The sequence below is a fragment of the Prionailurus bengalensis genome, chromosome C1, assembly GCF_016509475.1.
Source record: "Prionailurus bengalensis isolate Pbe53 chromosome C1, Fcat_Pben_1.1_paternal_pri, whole genome shotgun sequence".
Taxonomy (NCBI): Eukaryota; Metazoa; Chordata; class Mammalia; order Carnivora; family Felidae; genus Prionailurus; species Prionailurus bengalensis.
The window spans coordinates 73,210,535-73,229,287 of record NC_057345.1 but is presented as its reverse complement, the minus strand read 5'-3'; the positions used below and the strand labels follow the sequence as shown (position 1 = coordinate 73,229,287).

Genomic DNA, 18,753 nt, shown 5'->3' with positions numbered 1-18,753 from the left:
AGAAGTGAAGAACTTTACAACAGGGGCTTCATATATAAAATGCAGCTTGATCTTTAGCCATAAATAAGCAACCTGTTCTGAAAAGATAAGGAATGAAAAATTAATCAAAGTAACTGAACAATTGCTTCATATAGACAGTTATACCAAACTCCTTTTCTCTACTTGGGGCTATTTTTCCTCTACAATAAAACAAGCTTTTCTTGATTCTTTAATTCAACTTTGCCCTTGCCTTTGCTTTTAAAGACATTACCTTGGCGACTAATTTTTATTATTTTGTCCATAGCCAAAGCTTAAGGGTTTCCTAATTTCCTTCAAAAATGACTGTTATAAAATATTTTTTGGTGTCTGTTTAGCATATAAAAATCTGACCTGTATTATACAAAAACTCAAAGCATTTTTAATAGTTCTGATGTCAATTTGACTTTATTGGTATGTTTTCATAAAGTGCAAAGGCCATGGATCTTGTATCTAAGAAGGAAGGCACTCTATACATTTGTTTATATTAATTTTGTTCCATTCTCTTTCTTGTCTGCTTTCTTTTTCCTGTTTAATGTATAATGTGTTACAGCTATAGTGAGGCAAATGATTCCTATTGAACTCACTGCTGTTAAAACTCCTTTCAATATAAGATGGTCTCTGGCAAGTACAGGAGCAGAATTTGGGGGAATAAACAGAGATACCTGGGCAATGTTAGACACAGCAGACTTTAAGGAGTTCTTATCTATTGCTCGTATTGCCACATAAATTCTGTGGCTTTCTTGTGTCTCTCCATCAGGTTGATGGTCAGGTCCATTTGTGAAAAGCTTTGGTGAGAATGTAAATATCTCCTTGGTGCCAGCTTGCTGAGGACTTAGTAGCTTTGATATATTCACTAGAATGGCATTGTTAAAGTCATCTTGAATTTTCTGTAAGCTTTGACTCATTCTTATTTCATAGCTGTTAGCTGGAATTAAAAAATATAAATAGAAAGGTTAAGTCACTTGGGTAAGTTATCTAGCTTATTATAAGTGACTAACGAGAATAGCAACAAAAAGTCAAAATACCTAGAAATAAACATAACAAAAATTGCATATGAACAAAACTTTAAAGCACTATATAAGAACTCATATTGAAACCTAAACAAGAGGAAAAGCTTATTATGTTTTTTGAATAGGAAGATTGAACATAATAAAGATGTTATTTTTCCCTAAGTTATTTTGTAAATTTTACATGATTCTATTGAAAGTGCTTCTAGTTTCCATTTTAACAAGCTTATTGTAAAACTTGAACAGAAAATAAATAATCTGGGTTGGCCACATAAAGTCTAAAAAATAGCAATGTGGAAGGACTAAACCTATATGATATAAAAACACTATAATATTTCTATAACTAAAGCCTACAGTTCCGGTACATGAATAAACTAATATCTAAAAGTAGGCCAAAATGCAGCCAGGAATTTAGCATATGATAGACATAGAATTCAAATTAATGGGGGGTGGGGGTGGGGAATACAAATTTCTTGATAAATGGTGTTGTGACAGTTGGGTACAATTTTGTAAAAAAATAAAATTGGATCCATATCACAAACTTTTTTTTTCAGGATAAACTCCATAATCATCAAAAAGTGTGGAGTAAAAAATAAAAATATTAAGTATTTAGTAGGAAACAATAGGTAAATTCCAGTATGGTCTTGAAGTAGGAAAGGCCTTTCTAATTAAAACTCAAAATTCAGTATCAATAAACAAGAAATTGATAAATTTGAATACATAAAATGAAAAACTTCTACATGGGGAATATCCTCTTAAGAAAAATATAAGCATAAATGTTAAGTGACAAAAGTATATGTTACTTAAGTCAATGGTAAAAGTTTAATTCTGAGTTCTGGTAATGGTTAAGTGGCTTCTATTAGACTAACTCTCCAGCAGATAGTGGGTATGAACTCTGAAGAAAGCAAAAAACAGAACAACGACACAAAGCCATTGAAGCACTGGATTCAGATAAAAATAGGCAGAAACAAGAGGAGTTATAATCCATAAAAAAGAAAAAAAAAGGAAACCAGAGTAGGAATGATCCATGTTTATGCAGCTTTTCCTCTGACGGCACTTCCCTCTCCTGTACAGATAGCTGGAACTGAAAGCTACCTTCTGGATCTGGAAATCAGAGGACAGAGGAAGAGATTGCCAGAGGGGCTAAAAATTGAAGGAGCTGGAGAAGGACCAGCCCCAACTCTATATACTTTTTTCAAGTCATCGGGAGACGTCCAATTATTCACGTATGGGTGAAACATTAAGGACTCAAGAGATGAATAATAGCTAGAAGGCTGAAAAACTGAGCAGAGTTTTATATATATAGGTATAGATATAGATTTTGGAGTGTGAGTGTTGCCAAGTTAGAGGAGCTTATTAACCCTTAAATATCCATTAAACACTGGAAGAGCCATGCTTTAAGAATAGAGATTGTGTGGCACAAAAACAGACACATAGACCAATGGAATAGAATAGAAACCCCAGAACTAGACCCACAAACGTATGGCCAACTCATCTTTGACAAAGCAGGAAAGAACATCCAATGGAAAAAAGACAGCCTCTTTCACAAATGGTGCTGGGAGAACTGGACAGCAACATGCAGAAGGTTGAAACTAGACCACTTTCTTACACCATTCACAAAAATAAACTCAAAATGGATAAAGGACCTAAATGTGAGACAGGAAACCATCAAAACCTTAGAGGAGAAAGCAGGAAAAGACCTCTCTGACCTCAGCCGTAGCAATCTCTTACTCGACACATCCCCAAAGGCAAGGGAATTAAAAGCAAAAGTGAATTACTGGGACCTTATGAAGATAAAAAGCTTCTGCACAGCAAAGGAAACAACCAACAAAACTAAAAGGCAACCAATGGAATGGGAAAAGATATTCGCAAATGACATATCGGACAAAGGGCTAGTATCCAAAATCTATAAAGAGCTCACCAAACTCCACACCCAAAAACAAATAACCCAGTGAAGAAATGGGCAGAAAACATGAATAGACACTTCTCTAAAGAAGACATCCGGATGGCCAACAGGCACATGAAAAGATGTTCAGCGTCGCTCCTTATCAGGGAAATACAAATCAAAACCACACTCAAGTATCACCTCACGCCAGTCAGAGTGGCCAAAATGAACAAATCAGGAGACTATAGATGCTGGAGAGGATGTGGAGAAACGGGAACCCTCTTGCACTGTTGGTGGGAATGCAAATTGGTGCAGCCGCTCTGGAAAGCAGTGTGGAGGTTCCTCAGAAAATTAAAAATAGACCTACCCTATGACCCAGCAATAGCACTGCTAGGAATTTATCCAAGGGATACAGGAGTACTGATGCATAGGGCCACTTGTACCCCAATGTTCATAGCAGCACTCTCAACAATCGCCAAATTATGGAAAGAGCCTAAATGTCCATCAACTGATGAATGGATAAAGAAATTGTGGTTTATATACACAATGGAATATTACGTGGCAATGAGAAAAAATGAAATATGGCCTTTTGTAGCAACGTGGATGGAACTGGAGAGTGTGATGCTAAGTGAAATAAGCCATACAGAGAAAGACAGATACCATATGGTTTCACTCTTATGTGGATCCTGAGAAACTTAACAGGAACCCATAGGGGAGGGGAAGGAAAAAAAAAAGAGGTTAGAATGGGAGAGAGCCAAAGCATAAGAGACTGTTAAAAACTGAGAACAAACTGAGGGTTGAAGGGGGGTGGGAGGGAGGAGAGGGTGGGTGATGGGTATTGAGGAGGGCACCTTTTGGGATGAGCACTGGGTGTTGTATGGAAACCAATTTGTCAATAAATTTCATAAAAAAAAAAAAAGAATAGAGATTGTGTGTGTGTGGGGGGGGGGGGTGCCTGTGGCTCAGTTTTAAGCATCCCACTGGCCTATATCACGAGTTTGCCATTCCCAAGTTCAAGCCCCGCATTGGGCTCTGTGCTGACAGCTCAGAGCCTGGATCCTGTTTCAGATTCTGTGTCTCCCTCTCTCTGCCTCCTTCTCCACTCACCCTCTGTCTATTTCTCTCAGAAATAATCATTTAAAAAATAGGAGATTAAGAGTGGATTGGACGCAACAGAAAATAATCAGTAAGCTTGAAGACAAGTGCATAGAAATCAAACTGTAGCACTCAGGGAAAAAAGAGAAAAACCAAACATAATCTCAATGATCTTTGTGACCCACTGTCCTATCCATTTAGTGTCGGTATTGTTTATGTTATGTTATGTTATGTTATGTTATGTTATGTTATGTTAATATTATCCAAGAAAGAAAGAAGAAAAAGAATAGAACAAAATTTTTTTGAAGATATAATAGCTGGAAATATTCTAAATCTGCTCAGAAAGAATATTCTACAGATCCGAGAAACTCAGCGATCCCCAAAAAGAATATATATGGGAAAAACACACTGAGACACATCATAGTCAGTCTATTGAACACCAAAGATAAAAATAATTTAAAACAGTCAAAGGGAAAAAAGACACTTTACACTTGGGAACATAATAGTAAGAATGATAGTTACCTTCTCATAAGAAAAAAATTGAAAACAAGACAATGAAATGACCTATTTAAGTACTGAAAGAAAAATCTATTGCCCAAGAATCCTATATCTAGTGAAAATGTACTTTAAAAAATTAAGGTGAAATAAACACATTTTCATATAAATGAGTCCTGAGAGAATTTCACTCAAAGACCTGAACAACAAGGGAAATGATGCTAGATAAAAATTCAGACCTACAGCAAGGAAGAAGACTAGAAATGCTGACAATCTGGGTGACTAAAAAGGGTCAATTTCTCTCTTTAAAATTTCTTAAAAGTACAAGTGACTGTTTAAAACAAAAACCATGGCAATGCATTGTGGGCTTTATAAAAATGTAGACATACGATAAATGCCAGCAAGACTGCAAAAGATGACAGAAGGGTACACGGAATTATAGTTTTGAAAGATTCTCACATCATATGTGAAATGGTAAACATTAATTCAAGGCAAATTGTGCTAAGTTAGGGAAACTGCATGTTATAGAACAGCCAAATTTGGAGTAGCTGAGGGCAGAAATTTAATTGTTTTGATGTTCCTTATATTATTTTGAGTTTTCAAATTGGAGTAAGATACACATAACATAAAATTTATCATCTTAACCATTTTTTATGTGTACAGGTCAGTACATTTTTACGTGTTACATTCACATTGCTGTGCTGTTTTGATTTTCAACCCATGTGAATGTATTACCAATTTAAAAATAAAATTAATAACAAAGAATCACTAGATACAAAAAAGGAAACCACCTATAGTACTAACACTCTAATAAGATCATAATTCTTATCTGAAATGGCTAAAAATAGATTTAACAATGGACAAAGCAGCTCCAAACAAAGATTTTGTTCTAAGGAATGAAAACCATAGGACATTCCAAGTTTTAATTAAAAAATGAAAATTTTCTGATGGCTGTGTTTTGAACAGTTTCCAAATCTATACTACTTTTTAATAATGAGACTATTTCTATTTCCTGGATAGTAATTAAAGGAAAGCACCCTTAGAGAAGGTTGTAAAAAGAAAATAGCCTTTATATTCAAATTTATCAATCAGCCAATTCCCTCTGGGTGCTGAGTTGGAGCACTGGAGCTGAGTTGCTCCCTGCTGCAGTTCAAATACAGGTGGACAGACATGGATAAGAAGCGAGGCTGACCATCTACTCCACACTCACAGTGGAACATATCCATTGTTCCTATGTCTGTGGTTCTCTATGGAGAAAGCTCTCCATGAGGTTCTCCCAGAGTCTTCTCCTGGGAGATAATGAAACAAGTAATATTTCATAAGCCTTAGCATTTACAAAGATTGTCCACATGTACAGCCCCCGTCTGTGAAATTTAAAATAAAAAGATGGGGAGTCAGGAGGTTAAATGTGGTGACATGGTCAACAGTTAGAAAGTTGTACCGCTGGAACCAAATTCTTTCTTCTTACTCCAAATCCCATGCACTTTCTACCATGAGCACCTACTAAACTTTATGCAGGACAGCTGTGAAACTGCAAAGACTGAAAACAAACTCAGCACATACATTCATGGAGAGGCTCCTTCTGTTTACAGTAGTTGTGTTGCCCTGTCGCTGTGAGAAAGAGAAATCAGGCCACTTCTGCATCTTTGACCTCTTAGGTATGTATCTCTCTGGGTTTCATCTCTAACTCTGCTTTAACAGTATATTTTAGCCAATGAAAGTAGTTCTATGGCCTTGGGCAAGACACTTAAACTCTCACGTTCATTCCCTTACGTTTCAAACAAGAAGGTCAGATTAGCTTGTCTTTAAGGTCCCTTCTGTCTCCAAAATGTTACAAATGCTGGTATTTCCTAAGCAATTAATATGGACAAGGCACTATTTTAATCCCTCTTTGTGTTTTACCTCATTCAATTCTCAGCAATGCTCTGAGGTAGCTATTCTTACTATCTACTTTTGCAGATTAAAAATCAGAAAGTGAGAGAACTTAAGTAACTTGTCTCAGGTTACACAGGTAAAACATGCTGTGTCTGATTCTAGAACCCAGTACCTTAACACTATGCTACGCAGCCTCCCACTAGACTACACTCCTTCCTATTTCTTATTTCCCAGTAATTGTTCTTTTCCAGTTACCAAGGCTTACATCCTCATTAGCACCTTTACCAATAAATTCCTAGTATGGAAAGCTCTGGGCTTAGACTGAGGACAGAGAGAGGAAGTTGAAGACTTGGTCCCATCTTTAGGGAGCTCTCTCTTTACTAGTGAGAACAATTCCTACTACCTCTCTTCATTTGACATCCAAGCTATCCCCTAAGGATTGTTTTAGGTTTCTTCTACTAAGTGTTCTTCCAGCTCAGAAGCATAACTGAGGGTTAGGGGAGGGGATAATGGGAAGAACAGTTGCTGTCACTGCAGCTTCCTCAGAAACAGCACATTTTTAACAATTTTTAAAGACAATGTGTTCAACAATGGTTATACAAGAACATGATGAAAAGATGTCCGAGGAAGAGTGTGCAGGTCAGGCTGTTAGGCATGTAGGGAATATAGTGCAGGGAAGTAGGCACAAGATTGGTGCTTTTTTTGTTGTCCAAAGGCTCTGCCCAGGCTCCTGGGATAAGAACCTGGCCTCTCCAAACCGTACAGATGGCATGGTGTTAAACTGTGTTTTTGACTATTTTTCCCCCTTAATATAGGATTATAAGTTCTTGGGAGTGCAATGACCATCTTAAATTATGTTTATATAATGTTCAGCACTGTGCTGAGTATTAATAGTTACTTAGTAAATATATTTTCACTTCAATTTCTGGAAAGATATACAAAAGAAATTAACTCTATAGCAAAGATACCTCACATGCTTGGTGCCGAATTTTAACAAGTATTTTACCCCAGACTTATAATGAGAACCCAAGGAAGTAGTCCGTTTCCATAATGCCTAGCCTGTATACGTTCCCAGACATAATGGTGATCTGCTAATGTTTTAATCATAACATGTAATTGGTCATCTTTTTTAGGACATTGTGTATGGTGAAGAATGGGCACCTGGATATACACTGATATGCTTGTGCATATATTAGATATTCCTTTACTGCTAACAACGTTTTTAAGAATAGTCACATTTTTTTATCATTGTTAACCAGAGACATACCCCCATTATTTCTAACTCTGGTCATAGACGTGAAGACAACGCCTTTCCAGACAATAATTGGGGGGGGGGTCAATAAAAACACATGTTTATGAATTAAATAGGAATCTACTTGCTAGTTGGTCTATTCAGTACTAATTGGTCAATTTTGCCATTGCTGAGCCGTCGAATCCGTTATGACTGAGTGACTTCAGCAACTTAATACACATCCAGCCATCTCCCAACATATCTTTTGTGGTTTATGGTTTTGACATCATAATAAGCCAGATCTGCTTCAGTCATCCCTCTCATCAGTGAGGTTATGTGGAGATCTCTCTATTCCCTTGATTAATGCCCTTTGTGATACCAATTCTAACATCCCAGATGGTTGTATTTCTTCTTTCCAAGCCATTAATAACCACCAATACCACACACTTTCTTTCCATTCTTTAAAAAAAAATTTAAATGTTTTTTAGAATTTATTTTTGAGAGAGAGAGACAGACAGAGCACAAGTAGGGGACAGGCAGAGAGAGATACACACAGAATCTGAAGCAGGCTTCAGGCTCTGAGATATCACAGAGCTCAATGCAAGGCTTGAACTCATGAACTGCAAGACCATGACCTGAGCCAAAGTGGGATGCTCAACCGACTGAGCCACCCAGGCACCCCTCTCTCTACTCTTTTAATTTAGTGGTGTAGCTGAAACTCCTGGGGCACCGAAAGAACAGTTCCCAGTAGGGATGGGAATTTGAGCTTTTGTCTCATGTAGCACACTGCATTTCTGAGGCAGTGAGGAAAGAGTGAGAACACTAGGTGGCAGGCACCACTCTTACCTTTAAATACAGATGGGAGTGTTTATGGCTAGAGAAGACAACAGCAATGCAAACGAGGAGCCCAAGAAACTTGGCATACTTTCTCTTCCCTATCTGATTTTTATGTGTCACTTCATTTATTCTTTATGATAACTTAATGAAATAAATATTTGTAGTCCTATTTTCCATATAAGGAAACTGAGGCCAATAGAGGTTAAGCAACTTGCCAAAGATCAAACAGCTAGACTTAAAGCCACAGAGGGAAGATTTTTTTTCCTGAGATGTGAGTTACAGCTTTTTCCTTTATACAAGGGACATATCCATCCCAGAGTTTCAATCATTTCATATCTCCAATCTTTAAATTACATGAATTCTTAATTCAGAATATATTTTACTTCCTTCTCCTCTGGCAAGAAGAGACAGAGTTTGATAATAGAATTAGAAGACAAAGCTACAATATTGATGTTCCTCAGTAGCACAGAATTATTTGTAATTGAGATGCTTTCTGGTGAATGTAGTAAATGGACAGAAAATTTTAAGCCAAAAAACAATGGCCCAAGTTGGAAGCAAGACTGGCAAAGGCCCAAGGTGTTTACTGTTATTGACTGATAATGACAAAAACCTTTCAATAGAGAAGGTTGGTTCCTATAGGAATCTCAATCAGAGGCAACAGGAAATAAACCATTTAATGTGTTATCAATGATAACCATGTTTTGGTGATGGCAAAGATGTTTACAAAGGTGATTCTTGCAGAAAAGTTATTATGTTGAGTTGCTATGAGGGTCAAGGAATGATGATGGAAGCCTGAAGGCTGGCGTAGGCCTTAGAAAAAGGAAAGTTAAGAAAGAAGTTCATCAATGTCCATCCAAACAAGGCTAGGAAAGGCCAAATAAGGGACCTGGTTCTAGTTTCCCTGATGAAAGTGAGGTTCAGAAATGGGGGCAGAAAATGCATCAAGTTTTGCATAACTTATGGGAATTATTCCCCTAACCTTGACTTGTAAATCTTCAAATTCATTATTCACTATCTAATCTTCAGAAAACTAAATAACTCCAGTATTTGGAAGTCCATGCTCTTCCAAATGGCAGGAGCCATTTCTGTTGACTAGACTACTCTTGCATATAGTATTTATGTTTCCAATCAAGAGTTCTAGATGATGAGTGTCAGTTAGTTTACCAGAGCCTTCTCAGTTCTGGGGTTGCTGACAAGCTCTTACCCTAGACTCTCATTCCATGTAATGCCTTATGAACAACTCAGAGCTTTTCATAACAACTCTCTGCAGTTCTGTCAGCTCTAAGCCCCCAAAGCATTTTTACCCAACTAACCCCTGGCATAGTTATTAGAAATTCTGCCTCGTAGAGAAACAGATAGTGAAACCAAGAAGCCTACCCTGGCCCTGATCATAGTCTTCTCCAGGTGCCGTCCATGATAAAGTCACCTCCTCTTCCACTTTTACAGCTTCCAGGTCAATAATTTTGCATGGTGGAAACACGTCAGGATGGGGGCCAGCCGGAACTCCTAGCACGGAAAAGGAGCCCCCTGAACTTACTCGGCTAAAGCCCCACTTTTGCTCCTCCTCATGCCTGCCCACTGATTTTCTTGGGGCATTCATCTGAATGTTACCTGTGACCATGAAAAGAATGGCCAAAACAACAAATTAGAATCTCCTGAATAGCTTGGTTTTGAGAGATTATTGAGAGACATTTTAAAACCTTTTTTTCTTTAATACATCTTTAGAATAACTGAGTTTATTTATTCTATAATTCATTAATCCATCCATCCATCCATCCATCCTTCCATTCATTAAATAAGTATATTGAGGGTATATGCTCTGCCAGTAATCACAGACAAAACAGTATCTCAAAACTATAAAACAGAATTTATATTCATACTAATACAACCATATTTATAACTTATGATAAATGTAGGAAGGAAAAAAGGCAGGGTGCTGTGAAGAAAAATAACACAGGTACATAAGTTATAGTGTTATCAAGGAAGTAACATTTAAAAGTATCATAAAGGGTGAGTAGGAGTCAGTCAGGCAAAGAGCGGAGGTAATAATATCTTAGGCAAAGGGAACAGGTTGTGTAAAAACTCTGAGGTACTAAAGAGCTTTGCAAATAAGAAAAAATTAAAGCAAGGAGGAGAATAGTTTGAGATAAGACAGGAGAGAGAAGCTCACGTAGGCAGGCCACTGTAATGATTTTAGAGTTTAACTAGGGGGAAGCAAGGCAGTGACATGGTCACATTTACTCTCTAACAGGTTACTCTAGCTGCCTTCATTGGAGAATGGGTTCTAATGCAACAATCAGCGGGCCCTTAAGATAGCCACTACAATAGTCCAGACGGGGAGGATGGCAGGTTGGGGTGGGTGACAGCAGTGGGGAGGAGGGCAGAAGTAGGCAGTTTGAGATGTAATTTGGAGATAAATCAAAAAAGCTGGTGTTGGATTTGAATATGGAGTCGTACAGGAAAGAAAGTTGGTGGAAAAAAGAAAAAGAAAAAGAAACAGCTCCCAGGTTTCTAAAATATGCAACTTCGGAGGAAAAGCAGGCTAAAGAGAAGGAGACTAAACATGTAAGTTACAGGGTTTGTGATTCCTCTAAAATATCTAATTAAAGATGACAAGGAGCCAGTTAGATATGTATTTTAAGCTCAAAAAAGAGGTTTTATCTAGATTTAATAATTTTTAACTTGTGAATTTGGAAGATATAGGCATATAGATATTATTAAAGCCATATGGATTAATGAAGTTACCTAATAAAAATGTCAACTATAGTGTTAAATAGCATTTATTGACTGCCTGGCTCACTACGTGCCAAGTACTTATTTAAGTACCTTGTGTGGATCGACTATTGAATTTTCCTATCACCACTACAAGGAGGGTACAATTATTACCCCTCTTTTTCAAGATGATGAAACTGAAGTACACAGAAACTAAGTAACTTGCCCCAAATCACAAAGCTAGTAAATGGAGGAGCGAGGGTCCAAACCCAGGCAGTGTGGCTACAGGTGATAGGGTAAAAAGGTTAGGCCTGAGCTCTGAAAATTGCCAACAGTTAGAGGCTTGGTAGAAAAGGAGGAACTGGGAAAGGAGCCCAACAAAAAAATTCCAGAGAATAAGAGGTGATCATAGAAACCAGTATATGACGAAGGAGAAATCAATCAGCTGTGGCAGACACTGCTAAGATCAGATAAAACGAGGACTGAAATGCGTTCGTTGGATTTAACAGCAGTGCGGCCGTTGGTGGCTAGGGTCAGAGCACTTCCAGTGGAGTGATTTGGGTGGAAGTCAGACTGCGATGAATAGAAAGTGGTAAATTAAAGGTGAGAAAGTGCAGATGGCAGGATTAGACTAATGTCAAGGATGTAGATGACAGGGAGGTAGACAGAATCTGAAGGGAGACCAGTTAAAATAGGAGATGTAATAAATCATGCTTGAATGTGGTTCAGAGGGGCCAGAAGAGTGGGACCGTGCAAAAGTGAGCTCACAAGGCCTCTGGATGGGCAGGCTAGATGGGATCCAGAGCAGAAGCCAGCAGAGACACTGGTCTTTGGAGAGGAGAAGAAGGATGCAGACATTACTGTGTCTGGAGATTTAGTGGTGTGAAAATAGAGCAGCTCCTTTTTTTTAAGTTTATTTATTTATTTTGAGGGACAGAGGGGGCTGAAGGGGCAGAGAGAGAGAGGGAGAGAGAGGGAATTAGAAGCAGGTTCCACATGGCATCAACACTGAGCCCAATGCAGGGCTCGAACTCACGAACCGTGAGATCATGACCTGAGCAGAAATTAAGAGTCAGATGTTTAACCAACTGAGCCACCCAGGCGGCGTGAGCAGCTCCCATTTTTTAATGAGGTGTGTGTTCCAGGTGATCATCTAAAAGTGAGGTGATAAATGTTACGTTTAGTAGGAATGCTTAGGGAAACCTACCTTTTTCTTTCTATGCTGCTAAGGGCATCTCCAAGATACACAGATAAAAGCACAGTTGTATATTACTTTTCTAATCTCTATACACTAGATGCTAATATGTGTGTGTATCCTTTAAACTCATAGGTTTCAGAAAGATAGCAGACCAGAAAGTAGCCTTCAAGCTCTTCAGTAGGAATGCGGCCTTATTCTACCTGTTCTCCCAAGTTCCTAGTTCCTGTCACCTAGTAAGTCTTCAAAAATGTTTAATGTATAAATGAAAGAGGGAATATTTATTTACAAGTAAGGTATTATAGCTACATATGAAATCATATCTATGAAGTAAAACCATGTTACCTTGCAATTTGATTTACATTGGTTTTAAAGTAACCCAAAATAAATATATGAGAGAGTAAATTATATTTTAGACATCACTAAAATTATCAGGAGATGCAAATTCACTGGAGCACCTTGATTATTTTCTACTTAAAGAACAACAATATAGAATCATGTGTCCAAATGATTAATTATTGCTGATAAAATACATTAAAATTAAGCAAAAAGATTCTGCAGTTTTGGAAATAAGAATGTTTAAAAATGTTTTTTGAGATTGTTTAAGATGATTATAGCATATTTTTGTTTGTCTGGTATACTTTAACCACTGCTTCCCTTCAGGAACGATAATAATGGTGTTAAGAAAGGATGTGTATCTTTTACTTATTTGGTGCTTTTATCTTGAAGGAAGACAGGACATTTTCAGGAATAACTCAGTTGTCTGTAACATCCAAATCCATATTTATTGAGGAACTCAATTTTGGTGTGGATCGTCTGGGCCATTTGTTTTTTTCTTTCAACTGCTGATAACTTTTGCCTTTTTTTTTTTTGCCTGAAACCTCTATAAAGGAGATACAGGAGCTGTAACTGAGATAAAACACAATAAATCTCTATCTGTTAGTAATTCTGGTGAAACAGCCACAAGAAAGAGGCCAAACTAATGGCTGCAATGAAGACATAAAAATATCTGTAAGAATTATCTATTGCCTTCCTGTTATCCACTATCATGAATCACTGAGAAGTGAAGAGATGGTCAACAAATTATGCATTGATGTAAGCATAAAGAGTTTTGAAATTCCAACTCTCTCTTTCCGTCACTCCCCTCTCGCTCTCTAATACACACACACACACACACACACACACACACACACCAGAGATGTATACATTAAACGAGGTTTATTCAAACACCAGTGCTGATGATTCTTACCATTCGCTATGTAACCTGGTACGTATATAGCACGATTCCCGGGAACAGAGTGGGCTAGGCCACTTATGCTGGAGGAGTAACTGACATGCACTTTCAAACTGTAGCTACCATTTACAGCAAAGGAGAAAAAGTACCTCGAGTAAATTCCATCATTTTTTATAATATCAGCACCTGAATATATATAAAAAAAGCTCAATGTCAACACTGTCATCATAGTTGATTACTAATATTTAATTAAAATAAATATGCTTTAAAATAAAAAATAGGCTTTACTCCCCTGGTTCTTCCCATTTTAGCTTATACTGTCGTGGTTCTAGTTACTTTTAATATTAAAATCCAGTGGCTCCTTAATTTCTCCCTGTGATTCCTAAACCTCTGAAAAATTATTCTCTAAAGGTGAATGAACTTTATTTCAGTGCTAATAAAACATTTAATTATCAACTTTAGAGCTCTCCTTATCGTTATAAATGATACCAGTTTTTCATGGAAACCAAACATATTCTTTTTGTTTATGAGACCCTTTTGAGATAAAAGCTATTCTGTTCCTAGGAAATAAATAGAGATGCACATAAACACATCTCATAAAATTGCAAGGGGTTTATGAACGTCCTGCAGCCTTCATTGGGGAAAAAAAATTTGGTAGTTGATTAAGTCGTGTGAAATTATTTAGTTTTCTCATTAGCAGGTACATGGAACTGTTGTTCTAGATTCTAAGGGGCTTGCTGACTTGGAGGTTGACGGGCTTTGTTTCTGTCCACTGTGCTTTGCTTTAGGAGGCATTCTGAAAGCTTGGCCAGTGCTAGGTTTCTTTCCTTTTACGCTGATCCTTAGAGAGCAGTTCATGTCCAAACCAAGTCCATGACTGAATGGGGGAGGCAGCAGGCCTGGGAGAGTTAGACTCCAGGATAGCAGTGGACGGCAGAGCTCAGCCCAAGTGCAAAACACATTCACTATTCACGTGCAGATGACCACCCTGGGCAAATGGCTTGTCCTATCCTAGAGTCAGTTCATACCACATACTCCACTTTGGACCCTAGCCCTGTATCACCACTGCAGTGTTGCTGAATCCCCACTGTGGAGGCAGGGCTGCTCCTTAGCATGAGAAAAGTAGGAGTATATTTAATTAAAATACAAAGTGCTCAGCAACTTATTATCATAGTAGGTTTAGAAAATTTTCTTTTTATTTTAGAGAGAGAGGGAGAGGGAGCACAAGTGGAGCAGAGGGGCAGATGGAGAGAGAGAGAGAGAGAGAGAGAGAGAGAGAGAGAGAGAGAGAATCTTAAAGCAGTCTCCATGTGTAGCGTGGAGCCCTATGTGGGGCTTGATCCAACGACCCTGGTATCATGACCTGAGCCAAAATCAGGAGTTGGACATTCAACTAACTGAGCCACTCAGGCATCCTGGAAATTTTTTTTTGTCTATTGGAAAGAAATGAAATCTTGGTATTTAGTGGTTTATTGAGGAATCAGGTCTACCTGTGTTAAGAAATGATAAAGGAAAATCTTTCTGCCACAGTTACCACCCCCACCTCCCTTAATCCCGAGTCAGAAAGAAATGGGAAAGAACACTAGCTCAGGTGTCATGGGACTTGATTTTGAGGTCTGGATCTGCCACTCAGTAGCTGTGAAACAACCTCTCTGAGCCTCAATTTTCTCATCTGTAAAACAGGGGCAACTCATCTCATAGGGCTGTTGTGTTGAGTATTGCAGAGTATTCATGAGAAAGTACATTTTAAATTGTAAAGCATTTCATAAGTATACATTTTTATTATTGTTCATTAATTTGGAAGCAGGTAAATACTGCTTCCATTATAAAAATAAATGTTAGCTATGTACGTGTGTTATAAGTATTGGGTTTAAAAAAAACCCCTAAATTTACACTTTGATGCCTAAGCAGTACTCTCCATTGTTTCTTTCATTAGAGCGTAAATGTAGACAACAAATAAATGAAATGGTTCCAGGGAATAAATACAAAAGTTGTTGAGCTGACGCAGGTGATCTTTCCAAAGAGTACAGGAACTATTCTCCAGGCCAACCCACAGACTGGAGCAAAGGAGAAGTGTTCTGCAAAGTGCATTTTTGGACTATATACAAAAGCTAAAAGGTGTGGCCATGGATAAGCAATCAGAGCATGAGAAGCTCATTTGGATCCATTCCAACAGGCAAAATGAGAGGACTTCTCTGGTGTCCCTCTGAGATAGACTTGAATTGAAATCTTTTAAAGGAACTTTTGTTTCATAAACGTCATACAAGATTGCCATGGCAGGATGCTAATGTGTTGCCAAACCTAAGATTCTTGAAAAAGAATGTATCTTTGAAACACCGGAGAGCAGGAGTATGGTTTTATTAGTAGATCAAACACTTGGGGCTGTCAACATAGACTTCGAGGTAAATTCTCATTCTGGGGAAAATTCTTATTCTTTAGGGAAAGAACAGAACAGGAAAGATAAAACAACAAAGGAGTTTGTTTTTAAAAGTCAAAAAGAGTCCAGGTGCTGCTCTTTCCTGGCCTGATCCTGTGCTGTCTGTGATGCATGATGATGAGGCTCTGAACGCCACGTGCAGAATGAGTGCTTGAAGTCGGGTTTTGTTTTCTTTTACTTTGTTTTCCCAGTGGTTGGTAGGAGAATCTCTGGTGTGATTCCACTACGCTTGCTGGCCTGGTGGTCTCGTGAGCAAATCGCACATGCAAACACACTGGCTCTGCCCTCTTATCAACCCTGCTACTTGGCTAAAGAATAGTCTAGGGTTATCTCCTGGGTCACAAGTTCCAATTTCCAATTTTCTCTTTATAGCTGGGTCCGAGGAGACTACTACTGCATCTCACTTCTTGGGTTTTCGTTTGTTATTTTAATTTTCTGATCCTATTATTTCAGTGACTAATACAGCTGGTGAATCTTAGAGGAATACAGGAATTGCCACAAGGACATATAAGCCTGTTCTGTGTGACCTCATTGTGTTACCAGTGTCACTGGCCAACCAAAAGCCAAGACCTAGGTGTCAAGCTACTTCCTCCCACCCTTTTGCTCACCCCACAGCCACACCAAGGACCCTCAAGGGGACTCTTCCCAAGTTCACATTCTCTTTCCTTGTGCAGATGTGACCTGCAGCTACTCAGTATGTCAGTGATTCTCTGAGGACTTGAGACCCTCAGAAGATTGGATGAGGGACGCCTGGCTGGCTCAGTCAGTTAAGCGTCCAACTTTGGCTCAGGTCATGATCTCGTGGTTTGTGGGTTCGAGCCCCATGTCGGGCTCTGTGCTGTCAGCCTGCTTCAGATTCTGTGTCTCTTTCTCTCTGCCCCTCACCCTCTCTCACACTTTGTCTCTCTCCCTCTCTCTCTCTCAAAAGTAAATAAACATTAAAAAAATTTAAAAGATTGGATGGGAAAAATAATTGAAGGAATTTTACAGATAAGCTTAAGATCGATACTGAAGCACCCTGGCACAACACCTCTTGAGAACATGAAAAATGACAAGACATTGCCCGTTACCTGCTCCATCGTCAAAAAGTTTCAGCACAACAGGGTCTGCAGTCTCTGGCTCAATTGTAGCCGTTACAGTGGCATTAAGAATGGGATAAATCCCCTTTCTTACATTTGCGTAAATCATCACAGGGTGGGGAAACCGGGGGCTGTCTCTTTCCACAAAGACTTCCACAGTGGCAGGGGGCATGGCTGAGCTGGAGGCGCGAGAGGTCACCGTCACCTTCAAGGCTTGAAGAGAATGGTGGGTATTGTTCAGTGTGTAGGTCCAGAGCCCAGGCTGCAAAACAAAGCTTTTTTGTTTTGTCAAGTGTGAAGAAAAAAAAAAAAAAAAAAGCATCCCTCAGTTTTAAAGCATGAGCCTAAGCTTCTAGGGTTTTACTCCTTGTTTTGTTGATGTTGCATTTTTTAAAGGAATTACAAACAAATGTAGGAAAAATGATATCGGTGAGGGTATAACAATTCACCATTTACATGGCTTTCACAGCACAACCCACTTTTATCGTTAGGTAACTCTTCAGGGAATTTTACCATGAACTTATTTGTTGGGAGGACACATTTTGATTCATACTTTCAGAAGATAATGATGAGTGTCCAGCCTGAAGTATTTTGCAAATATTAATTTGAGCCCCTTCACCCAAAAGAAATTTCAATGTTTTTATTCCTTTTCTACAATTGAGAAAATTACAGCAAATTAAGTAAACAATTATGATTTATGTGAATACCTGGATTTAAAAAGCGATAGCATCCTTCCTTTCCTCCATGTCCCTCAACCCCCACCCCCAATATACAGAAATCTTAAGCAACAAAACCCACATACACTATTAGAGACCAAGAAAAAGAGCAATATTTTTAATAAGTCAGGATCCTACAATGTCTGTGTTAATTTATAGAAATATTGCTAAATACCATTCTAAGAAATTCTAAATACCACTCTAAATACCATTGCTAAGAAATTTATTCTTTGGGTGAGATTATACATGAATGTTTTCTTTTTCCTCATTCTTGCTGTTACATCTTATTAAACCCTGGACATAACAGGAGTAATGAAGTAGAGCCTGAGGGAAAAGAGAGAAAGCAAGGGGTTAACTTGTGACTCAGTGTGGAAAGTTAAGATATCACCACACCCTACCCAGCCTTCTTCACTGGAATTCATGTGTGTGGCCATTTTCTTGTGAAGTCATGATTCGCAATAATTTTTTTTTTGTAATCATAACATTAGTAATAGACATTTAGCACAGATCTCTGTATCAAAAACTTCTCTTTGGGTGTAATATGTGTTTTGCTACAGGGCCCCTGGTCCAGACTAAGAGGTCAGGCAAAGGGAGCAAAAAGTAGGTAAAGTGTTCTTGGCCCTTGTACAAAGAATATGATGTAAAAAGAACGCGATGAGTCGGGAGAAAAGCAAGGAGGAGCAGAGCCGAGGATGTTTGGCAAGAGGGTTAAGAAATAAGCTTGGGCAACAGTCAGAACGTCAATGGCCTGATATGTAATAGTAACCACATGGATTTTATCCTGAGACCACCAATGAGTTTTGAACAGGAGACAAGGTTTGGTCAGATTTATGCTTCAGAACAATCACCGGGGTAGAGGTGAAACCCAGAGGCAGGGAAGCCACAGCACAGGTTTCCACGGTGACCTGGGAGCAGGAAAGGCCAAGGACTCTAAGGA

The 18,753-nt window shown here is 38.5% G+C and overlaps 1 protein-coding gene across 3 annotated transcripts in view; it reads right to left on the bottom strand.

Annotated features, from left to right (window-relative positions):
- Window positions 1-404: 404 nt before the first annotated feature.
- Window positions 405-18,753, bottom strand: part of CLCA2 (chloride channel accessory 2) — a 39,136-nt gene continuing 20,787 nt past the window's right edge. Inside the window, exons 11-15 of one of the 3 annotated variants that reach the window (XM_043575488.1) lie at window positions 17,092-17,362; window positions 13,600-13,770; window positions 9,821-10,054; window positions 5,711-5,789; window positions 838-943 (exon numbers count right to left, since the gene is read on the bottom strand). In XM_043575488.1, coding sequence (XP_043431423.1) covers window positions 940-943; window positions 5,711-5,789; window positions 9,821-10,054; window positions 13,600-13,770; window positions 17,092-17,362 — 759 coding nt within the window. In that variant the 3' untranslated portion in view covers window positions 838-939. Of the gene's footprint in view, window positions 944-5,710; window positions 5,790-9,820; window positions 10,055-13,599; window positions 13,771-17,091; window positions 17,363-18,753 lie in introns of all 3 variants that reach the window. The other 2 variants (XM_043575486.1, XM_043575487.1) reach the window with 2 other exon arrangements.